The 11,540-nt window shown below is 43.8% G+C and overlaps 1 protein-coding gene across 1 annotated transcript in view; it reads right to left on the bottom strand.

Moving 5' to 3' along the window:
- Positions 1–3,179: 3,179 nt before the first annotated feature.
- LIPH (lipase H) overlaps positions 3,180–11,540 on the bottom strand; it is a 34,234-nt gene continuing 25,873 nt past the window's right edge. The window contains exons 8-10 of the mRNA XM_054038847.1: positions 6,876–6,987; positions 5,003–5,176; positions 3,180–3,837 (exon numbers count right to left, since the gene is read on the bottom strand). Of these exons, the coding sequence (XP_053894822.1) occupies positions 3,750–3,837; positions 5,003–5,176; positions 6,876–6,987 (374 nt within the window). The 3' untranslated portion in view covers positions 3,180–3,749. The remainder of the gene's footprint in view (positions 3,838–5,002; positions 5,177–6,875; positions 6,988–11,540) is intronic.

Below are 11,540 nucleotides of genomic sequence, written 5' to 3'. Positions count from 1 at the left end.
ATAAAATCAAGCTATCTCACATCTGCTTCCCTGCAATCCGTTAGTCCGGTAACCCTGGCAAAGAAGGAAATTAGGTTGGTTTGGCCTGGTTTGTTCTTGATGAATCCATGCTGGCTATTCCTTATGACCCTCCAGGTGCTGACAAATTGTTTAATAATTAGTTCCAGTATCTTTCCAGGTATCAAAGTTAGGCTAATTGACCTATAATTCCCTGGGTCCTCTTTGTTCCCCATTTTAAAGATAGGTACATTTACCCTTCTCCAGTTTTCTGGGCCCTCACCCATCCTCCAGGAGTTCTCAAAGGTAATTGCTAATGGTTCCAAGATTAATTCAGCTAGTGTTTTAAGTACATCAGGGCCCGCCAACTTGAATACATCTAATTTATCCAATAGTCTTTAACCTGTTCTTTCCCTATTTTGGCTTTCATTCCTTCCCCCTTTTTAATATTAGTTGGGTTGCGTGCAGGGACTGTCTCCTACTCTGTGTCTGTGCCAGGGCGTGATCTCAGTTGGGTATTTCTAGGGACCACCATAATACAAATACACCTCTAACCCGATATAACGCGACCCGATATAACACAAATTTGGATATAACGTGGTAAAGCAGTGCTCCGGGGGGACAGGGCTGCGCACGCCCGGTGGATCAAAGCAAGTTTGATATAATGCGGTTTCACCTATAACACTGTAAGATTTTTTGGCTCCCAAGGACAGCGTTATATCAAGGTAGAGTGTAATACTATAAAAAAGTACTAAGTACCCACAACTCGAATTTAAGTCAGTGGCAAAGATGAGTTTGTAGTCCTTTTTGTATTATTTGTATTATGGTAGAACCTAGAGAGCTCCAACTGAGATGAGGCCCCAGCACAGACAGAGTAGGAGACAGTCACTGCACCAGAAAGTGTTGAACCTAAATAGGTCACACAGACGAAGGGTGAGAGAAAGGAAAGATTCTTATTCTCGCTTTATTTTGGCCATAATAATTTGTTGTAGGCATGTGCCTGTGCTGCCATTGTACCCCCCAACACTGCTACCCCACCAAGCTGCCAGAGAAACATTTCCTTCTCCCCCCTGACATATGTGGAATTTTTGCCCCGGGATGAACAATACTCAGTCCTGTACCTACTATAGGTTTAAGGCTGAACATCTTTTGGGGGCTAGTAGAGAGAGCTTTAGTCCCAGTTTCCCAGTGGTGCACACACTTGCATCTCTCCCTAAAAGATCCTGGAATACTGGCCATTAAAATTACATTTCTATATATGGAAAAGCTATTTTATGTCTTTTTAGATGTCTACAACTATATCAATTATGATTTTTCTCTGCTGTGGAAGCCTTTAGAGTTGGATTCACACTGCTAAGGAAGCCTGGCTTTACAGGCAGCAATATATAAAAAATAATTCCCAGAAAGTATTTTAAATGGTTGTACTGTACAATAGGTGTCCTGAACAAAGTGCATGATGATGTAGTGCTGTATGAAGGTTTTATTGGCATGAGTCATGCAGCGTTCCTGCCAATAAAACCATTATATAAAGGATAGATAGATGTGTGTGTGGCACTATATTATAGGAGACATTGGTAGTGACCTCTATATCAAGGTTGTCTAGCACTTTCCATTGTAACCCCCTATTATCAATTGCTTATAAGTATTAAACAGTGGCTGAAATTTTTCATGAGGGGGTGTTCACCCCAGGGTTAATATAGGCAAGAGAGGCCAATTAGTCATAGGCTGCACCTGGAGGGAAAAAAGGATCCAATGAGTATGTCTACACAGGAAAGAAAAACCTGTGGCTGGCCTGTGCCAGCTGGCTTGGGCTGCAGGTTCTGTTTCATTGCTGTGTAGATTTCAGGGTTCCCACTGCACAGGATCCTAGAGCCCGAGCCTAGAGGTCTACACAGTAATGAAACAGCTCCACAGTCTGAGCCCTGCAAGCTTGAGTCGGCTGGCGCAGCTGTGGGTTTTCTTTCCTATGTAGACGTACCTAGTGAGGCTTAGCTGGGAATGAAGCTCACCTGGGCAGAAAGAAGTGGGGCTTCTATAAAACCAGAGAGCTGGCAACAGAAGAAGGGCCTGCAGTGAGAGAGCCTCAGTCAGTCCCTGATACAAGGGAGAGGAGTAGGAGCCTGCTAGGCAGTGTAGGAAGCCATTTAAGGAAGGAGCAGTAAGGGCTGGGAGAGTAAAGACCTGAGCTGCTGGATTGAGGGTCCCTTGACTGGAAACCAGTATAGAGGGTGGGCCTGAGTTCCCCCACAAGTCACTGCAGGAAGGGCATGCTAGGGGCAACCTATCTGGAGACTGCCAGGGACAGTTTGAAAGGAGACTTTGATAATACTGTGGAAGAGGGGGAATTTCAATGTGACTTAGCTGGAGAGTTAAGCCTTTAAGAGGAAAGTGGTGCAACTCTGGGAGCAAGGGGGAGGCTATAGAGTAAGTGAATAGGACTATGGGCTGAGCAGTTGCGGGAAGGGGTGTCAGATCATGTGGCAAGCTAATCTCCAGATGGGCCAGTAGGAGGCACCAGAGCTCTAAGAGCATACCTCACTACAGCTGTGTTTTGGCCTCAGGCTGAATTTTTATGCAAAGCTTTAGTAACAATTCAATTTATTAAACATTTCTGAGAACAATAGCTCAGTGGTTTGAGCATTGGCCTGCTATAAACCCAGGATTGTAAATTCAATCCTTGAGGGGGGCCACTTAGGGATCTGGGGCAAAAATCTGGGGATTGGTCCTGCTTTGAGCAGGGGGTTGGACTAGATGATCTCCTGAGGTCCCTTCTAACCTTGATATTCTATGAACATGAAAAACAGGTAGATTTGCTAATATAAAATGTCCTATCTGTTTTTTTTTTTTGAAGAGTCTCTCAGGTTTTGAGCTAGGGTTTGAAATTTGACACGGTCTTGTGGTCAGAGATTTGGTGAAGTTATGAGCCACAGAATTTGGTTCTGGCCTCTTTCTAAACATTACTCACCATACGTGTTTATGGTAAAGTTGTCCTTCTGCATGAGGGTGTTTCAACTTGTGATTCTAAGGTTCCTTGCCTAATATCACTGTTTTAAAGAAACTTTTTCTTTATAAAGTCCTAAATACCAAAATCACAAACTTGAAAACTTGCTTTATGTAAAAAGGAATGTTTCACTTCTAAGTTGTTACTATCAGAATGAAAGTGACAATTACTACATATAATGCCAGTTATTTAGCTTTAACTTTTATTAGGTATGCATATGCACATGTAGCAAATCATTGCTTTCAGTGGAAAGAAAAGTCCTATTTGATTGCTACTCAGAATGGTAGTTTCATCATGAAATAACCATACCTATTGTAAGAAGTTAATAAGCCAAAAATACTGTCTGAAAATGACACCTCCATCTTTTTAAAAAATGAATAATTTCAAATCATTGTTTTATAACCAATTGTTTCCTAGTCAAAATGAAGATGGTTAGTTTAGCCTTGCTGTTCCTCAATAGCTTATGGTTGGGAAGCACTCTGAGCTCCTTGGATGGAAGACACTCCTTGGATGGAAGACAGTCTAAAACTTTTTTTTTTTTTTTAATTTACACTACCATAAATGCATTTGAGAGTCTCTACATGGGCAGCAGGATACCTGGGGAGCATGAGGAATTGCACTGTAGTTTGACATCCATAGAAGACAAGATGTGAAGACACTTGAAAATGAGTCCTTTTTTCCCCCTGCCATTTCCCCATAATATGTGTGCTGTTGTCAGTATAACTTGGCATACAGCTGAGTCTTCCTTGGCTCAAGTTTGCATGTTTTGACATGGAATAGGTTTGAAGATTATTTCAGTGTTTTCCAGCAGTACAAGGTCATATCTACACAGCTGTGGTCTGCATAAAGAGAACAAATAAACAAAAGAAGCCATTGATATAAAAACAAGCTACCCTCTTTTCTTCATTCACATGTCCTCTTATAGCACTTTAGGGATTTGTATAGAATGAGTTGTCTGTAGTATGCTTAGGAGGAAAAGAGAGGCTGGTAGGTGAGGTGGGGTAGCTTCCTCCTATGCTGTAGATCACAGGAATATTTAAACCAGATTTTTTGAGACATTTGGCACTGGAAAAGTCTCTTGCCTCCCTTAATGATAAAAGAAAGTGATCCAGCAAACTGACCCCCGTCTGCATTGACTTCATCCTCTGGGAAAGTCTTCTCTAAAGAGAAAGTGGCTATCTCCTAGGTGACAGCTGAGGTGAGAGGCTCATGAAAACCAGATATATCAAAGGACTGGATATGGACCTGGGACTTGAAAAGCAGAGAGTGAGGAGATCTGAGAAACAGAAATGAAGAGATGTCGCAGGCTGTCTCTGGCAAGAGAGGGTTGGAGAGGAGAGACCTGGCTTACTAGAAACAGAATAAATCTTCCTTTTTTTTATTCTGTAGCTAAGTCCAAAGTGCCTGATCTAGCAGAATTTATGAGAAATCTAAATATGCAGTTCATTCCTTTTATTTTACTGCCATTTTCTCTCTATTGTTAATAAACCTTGTTTTTAACACAAGTAGATGATCCATGGCCTGTTGCTTAAGAAATTTCACACAGACTGTCCCAAAGACAAGAAAACTGCTCAGCCTCTATATGCTGAACCTTTGTATATACTTGCATCAAATTTATTTTCAGTATAGTATTGAGCCTTAGGCAACATCCTTGTAACTGCATAAAGGGCCTGTACTGCTTTCCAAGGCCCTTATTTAAATCTCCTTTTAATCAATGTGAATTTTGCCTGAGTAAAAATTGCACATTGAGATCCCAAATTACACTTTTTAGAGGCAATAAACCAAATTCTGTCTTCAAGCATAGATAAAAAGTTCTCAGTGACTACAATGGGAATTGTATGCATGGATTTGAGGGCAAAATTTGATCCCAAAATATATGTACGGTAATTAGACTATGTGGTCTAAATGTAATTCTTCTGGCCTCAATCAGGCCAGTAATCCACATGAAACATTTAAAACCATCTAATTTGGAAGTATGGAGATTGTTAGTAATCATCCACTTACCTTTCTGGATTTGTAATTGACCTTAACCTCATTTGAAGAATCCTAAGTTTGTGCTTTGGGCCTATTACAGACCCTGTGGAAAATGCCAAGGAAATTCTTGCAATTTTTTCAAAATCCTGGTCAAATCCAGCTATCAAACTAGCTTGGTTGTATTGTTGAAAAGTTGCAACTTCACTAAACAGAAAGCAGACAATTTAGAATATACTCACTAAAAAGCAAATCACATTTTGACTAGATTCTGTGTAATATTCTCCATAACCACCATTGTGAAGTGCCAGGCTCTTGAATTCCTGCTGATTTTTCTGAGAGTGGGCTATGAATTCAGATTCCCAGATCCAAACCTGTTCTTATGGTTTTGGTACCCTGTCCCCACCAAACCTCCAAGGCACCTACTTTCCTGGTCTCATTCAGAGGTGGGCAAAAATCTCATGAGAAGGATGTAATTTTTATCATTCAAGAAGATGGATATCTTGGGAAATCACTTGATTTCTGACACCATAGACTGAAATCTAGCTAGAACAGCTCACAAGATTTTGGTGTTTTTGAATCTGACCCCAAAATAGAATCTGAGCTCTGACTCTGCCTTCCACCTGAACCAAAAGTCATAGATTAAATCCAATCATGGTTCAAACACTGCCTTCTATATGGACTTATATGTTCATTTAGGCAGCCATGTATACTGTATAACATATGCTAAATACAAAATTCTATGTTAAAAGTATGTTATATTTCTGACTTAGATCTGCAAATCAGAACATTCTGAGCTCAGCATGTTAAAGTACCTTAATTTGGTGTCTTGTAGCTGTTTCTAGGCAATTGCAGTACATGCCTCCATAGTATAGTGCAGAGTTGACGCAAGCCAATGGAGAGTAATACAGTGTATCATGGCATAGCATTAAAGTCAACAGAGCTTCATAAGGGATGGATGTGACCCAATGATTTTGGGCAACATGATCCATTTTATACTGAGACATCACAGGAATCTGCTTAGACCTTTCAGTGCAACAGTAATAAACATGCACATGTGACTGTACTTCATGAAGGTCTCTGTATATATGGATGGATATTTAAAGATACGGATCCTGAGGAAGTAATGTACAATGCAGTATTTTAACTAACTTTGCCCTAATCAAAAGTTTTTTTAAAATGTAGATGCTGCGTTGTTATTCCACCACTAGTGGATTATGGGGGCTAATTCCATTACAAATGTAAACATGGAGATGTAATTGGAAATGTGCAATATTTCCAGAGTCTAGCGTTCAATTTGATGTGCTTTATTAGCATATTTAGGAGCTATGAGAAGGTCAGCAAGATGAAACCCTGTGTTTATGTGAAAGATATTTACAATTTCACCTGAATATCTGTCTTTGTTCCTTCATGCATGCTGAGTGGCGGGCTATTAAATGCTTAGAAATGCATGGAGTACATACCATGAAACAGTAGAGAGTTTTAGATATGCAAGTAAATCCAGCATAAGCAGCATATGACTCAGAGCTGAAGGACTATGCAGCTAGAACTGCCATGACAAGTCATTGAAGAGTCACTGAAAAACTAGTCATGCAGGAAATGTCTGGCTGTAGTAAGATTAGATCAGTCTCACAAATTTGCATAATCACATAAATCACCATTTCACCCTTGAGAATAATGCAATTTTTCTGGAGATTATATTCTCCAGGCCAGATGCTCAACTGGTGTAAACTGGCACAGTTCCACTGGAGTCACATAGATTAATTTAAACCTGCTTACACGGGATTTATCCCTTGAGGTGCAAGCAATCCCCAACTCCTGTGTGCTTGCCTCCTGCCAGCACCAGGGCTTGATTGGCCTAACTTACTAGCCAAGAGTTTTGGATCTTGAACCCAGTAGGACTTACTGATTGATTTTGGATTCTGCTGTGTTCCCAGCTTGATCTGTTAGTTTAATTATGAGGGAGCCTCTTCTAATATTTTTGTTCCAGGTAATAATATCCACCAAGTAATGATAAACTGCAAGGCAGAGAGAGAGCACAGTTAGATTCAACTTCTTTCCTTTTCTGACAAAGTGCTTTGGGCTGGAAGCTGAGCTGCAGATGGAGCACATTTTCCTCTCATTTATCTGACCTTTGTGTCTTGCTTGTGTTGCTTCTTTTCACTCTCAATTTTCAGTCTCCCTCCTGCTTGTCATCTCCTAGCCCCTTCTCATTTGCTTCCTTTCTTTGCCCCTTGACATGCTCACTCTTCTCCATTTCTCACTGGGCATTTCCTTGCAGTGTACCTTTTCCTTTCTGTTGTTACTCTACTCCCTTTACTCTCTCCTAGGAGGCTCTCACTTCACCCTTCCACGTGGTTCTTTTCATATGGGATTTGTGACGGGTTGGATCACAGAAACCCCCTTGGGAGCTGCCACCTGATGTGCAAAGACTACCTCTGCTCCTGTTTTTCTTGCCAGCTCAGGACTCCAGCACCCTGTCTTGCTGAGCCAGACACTCCCGTCTGCTCCAACACAGACCCAGGGTCTGAATCACTTGTCCCAGAGCTGCAAGTTTACCTGAAAACAGCTCCCAGAAGTGTGCTTGTCTTTAGCACTCAGATGCCCAACTCCCAATGGGGTTTAAACCCAGATAAATCTGTTTTACCCTGCATAAAGCTTATGCAGAGGAAACTCATAAATTGTTCGCCCTCTATAACACTGATAGAGAGATATGCACAGTTGTTTGCTCCCCCAGGTATTAATACATACTCTGAGTAAATTACTAAATAAGAAGTGATTTTATTAAATACAGACAGTAGGATTTAAGTGGTTCCAAGTAGTAACAGAGAGAACAAAGTAAGTCAGCAAGCAAAATAAAATAAAATATGCAAATCTATGTCTAATCAAACTAAATACAGATAATCTCACCCTCAGAGATGCTTCAGTAAGTTTTTCTCAGACTGGACACCTTCCAGGCCTGGGCACAATTCTTTCCCCTGGTACAGCTCTTGTTCCAGCTTAGGTGATAGCTAGGGGATTCTTCATGATGGCTCTTCCCTCCCTCTGTTCTCTTCCACCCCTTTATATATCTTTTGCATAAGGCGGGAACCCTTTGTCCCTCTGGGTTTCCACCCCCCCCCCCACTGGAAAAGCACCAGGTTAAAGATGGATTCCAGTTCAGGTGACATGCTCACATGTCACTGCAAGACTTCATTGCCCACTTGCCAGCACACACATATACAGGGAGACTAACAGGTAAACACAGCCATCTGCAGACAATGGTCCTTGTTAATGGGAGTCATCAAGATTCCAAACCATCATTAATGGCCCACACTTTACATAATTACAATAGGCCCTCAGAGTTATATTTCATATTTCTAGTTTCAGATACAAGAGTGGTACATTTATACAAATCGGATGATCACACTCAGTAGATTATAAGCTTTGTAATGATACCTTACAAGAGACCTTTTGCATGAAGCATATCCCAGTTACGTTATATTCACTTATTACCATATTTTTCCAAAACTATCCCAGTTACATAATATTCACTTATTATCATGTTTTTATAAAACCATATAGGCTGCACAACATCACAGGTTTCTTTCCCCTCTGCATGATGTAGATTTCCTCAGTTCTCCGGCACTTCCTGTACTGCTCTTGAAATGCCCACCTTGTCTACTTGGATTCTCTCAGCTAGCTACTTCCTTCCTTTTAGCCCATCTCCTCTGCTGTTGCACTGCCCAGCCAAGCATACTGTCTCTAACTGCTCTACACTTTGCTCTAGGAATCATTCTGAGGCAGTTCTATCTATGGCTTGTGCTATATAGGAGGTCAGACTAAATGATCATAATGGTCCCTTCCAGGATTGGAATTTATGAAATCTTCCACCGTTCTGTTGTCTGCTCTCATATCTTTTTTTCTCCCTTTTCTTTTTGATTCACTTCAGGATCTTTCACCACCTTCTGGGGTGGGTACATTCATAGCGCATGAGTATGTATACTGAATTCAATCACCTGTGACAACCTGGTCAATTGTCCTTGAAGCCAAAATGGCCAAGAGTTTCTCTGCTGTGGAGACAAAAATGACCAATGAAACCTTGCAAAAGGGCCATCTTGGCATTCTGTGTGTTGATGGCAAATGTAAAACTGGAGCATGGAACATCTGAACATTGTTTGAAACAGCTAACATCCTCCTCCTCGTCCCGCAGTTAAAAAGCCTGAATTGAGATCTGTGCTTTATGTGAAGTGCCCGTGCCAGGAAGCTGTGAAAAGAAAGCTGAGAACTTGATGGGTTGCGCCAGCAAAGTGTGGCTGTTGTACTTTTACCTAGTGCCTGACAGGCATTGCAGGATTGGTGGGAGATTAATTGAGCGATTTATCAGCATGTGATTCCATACCCACTGTGGGCATCTTCCCATCAACATAGTGTATGGTTCCACCAACACCAATGATATGGCTGCAGATATTTTTTACAAGCAACTGCAGATAGTCCTAAATGAAACCCCAAGAAGAGATGATTCTGGGCACCTTTAATGTCCTGGTAGAAGAGGATAATGACTCCTGTGCAAATTCACTTGGGAAGTTGGGTATTCAGTATTTGTACAGGACCAAGCACAATGATGTCCTTGTCCATGATTGGGGATCCTAAGTGCTATAGTAATCCAAATAATAAATAACAACAGGAATGAGCAGCAATGGCTGGAATTTGCAGCTGCCAGTGACATGATCGCTGACTCACTTTTCCATCACCAGAAGATTTACAAGCAGACATGGTACAGCCCATATGGTTTCTCTAGGACTCTTATTGATCGTGACTTCGTTAACAACCATTGGCAGTCATGGATGTAGGAGTTTGCAGAGGCATCGAACTTGACACTGGGTCATCAGCTTCAGCTGGCAAAAGTGCACCTCCGACTTTGACATCAGCCAGTTAATGGGCCAAAATTAGTCAATTCAATCAAAACCTCTTATTACAACCAATCTATCAAAAAAGAACTAGATAAATTAATGGAGGATAGGTCCATTAGTGGCTATTAACCAGGATAGGCTGGGATGGTGTCCCTAGCCTCTGTTTGCCAGAAGCTGGGAATGGGCGACGGGATGGATCACTTGATGATTACCTGTTCTGTTCATTCCCTCTGACACATTTGGCATTGGCCACTGTCGGAAGACAGGATACTGGGCTAGATGGACCTTTGATCTGATCCAGTATGGCTGTTCTTATGTTCTGTCATCCATTCTGAACTGCATAAGGCCATTGAAGCATTAGAGATTTAAGTCTCACTTCCTGTCACCTGATCAGGAATGGTATTGTTTCAAGTCGTTAGTGCAGACTGCTGCCAGCTCAGTGCTGGGGCTCATCCCTTCAGATGTCATCCAAGGATCAGTGAGGACATGCTAACTTCCAGGGCTGGTGCAAGGATGTTTTGCACCCTAGGCGAAACTTCCACCTTGCGCCTTCCCCCCTCCCCGAGCCCTGCGGCAGCTCCCAGCCCCCTCCCCCGCCGTGAGGCACCCCCCCTCCGCAGCAGCTTACCCCCCCCACCCTGAGGTCCCCCCCTCTGCGGCAGCTCCCCACACCCCCCTCTGCCCTGAGGCGCCCCCCCTTGCGGCAGCTCCCCACCCCCACTCGCCCTGAGGCGCCTCCCCCATGGCAGCTCCCCCTCCTGCCCGGGGAGCCGTGCAGCAGCTCCCCACCCCAGCTCACCTCTGCTCCGCCTCCTCCCCAAGCACGCCATCGCTGCTCCACTTCTCTCGCCTCCCAGGCTTGCGGCGCCAATCAGCTGTTTGGCACCGCAAGCCTGGGAGGGAGAGAAGCAGAGCGGGGCGTGTGCTCAGGTGAGGAGGCGGAGCAGAGGTAAGCTGGGGCGGGGAGTTCCCCTGCGTGCCGCCCCCCCCCCTTACTTGCTGCAGGTGGCCCTCCCAAGGCCCCCATTCCGCCGGCCAGCCAGAGCGCCGGGAGCCAGCCCGCGGCCCTGTTCCGCTGGCCGGCCGGAGCGCCAGGAGCCAGCCCACAGCCCCGTTCCGCCGGCCGTCCGGAGCGCCAGGAGCAAGCCCGTGGCCCCGTTCCGCCAGAGCGGCGGGAGCCAGCCCGTGGCCCTGTTCTGCTGGAGTGCCGGGAGCCAGCCCATGGCCCCATTCCACAGGCGCCACTTTTGGGGAATGTGGTCAGGGGAAGCGGCCGCTTCCCCTGAACCCCACTAGCTACGCTATTGGCTAGTGCCCTAGGCAACCGCCTAGGTCGCCTAATAGGTTGCACCGGCCCTGCTCACTTCAGTCGCAGCTAAGAAAAAAGCGAGACTACAATTTGAGTCTTTAAAGATGTTTGTCAAGAGCAAAAGCAAAAGCTGAATGGGTTCAGCTTTGGAACATCAGCAATTCACTGTGTAAGAACAATAAGGAATCCTGGTGATCAACTCAGGCAGCCAGTGTAGAACAGGCTGCCATCAGGCACGATCTCCACACCCTCTATTCACCTTTGCAGTGTTTGTGGGGGAAGATGGCACCGGCTTGGCCAGTAAAGAATCAAGATGGCAGCATTAGCCACTATGCAAGATCTGTTGCATCGATGGGGAGATAATTTTAAT

The sequence above is a fragment of the Malaclemys terrapin genome, chromosome 9 (assembly GCF_027887155.1).
Source record: "Malaclemys terrapin pileata isolate rMalTer1 chromosome 9, rMalTer1.hap1, whole genome shotgun sequence".
NCBI classification, from domain to species: domain Eukaryota; kingdom Metazoa; phylum Chordata; order Testudines; family Emydidae; genus Malaclemys; species Malaclemys terrapin.
This window is presented reverse-complemented; position numbering and strand designations above follow the sequence as displayed.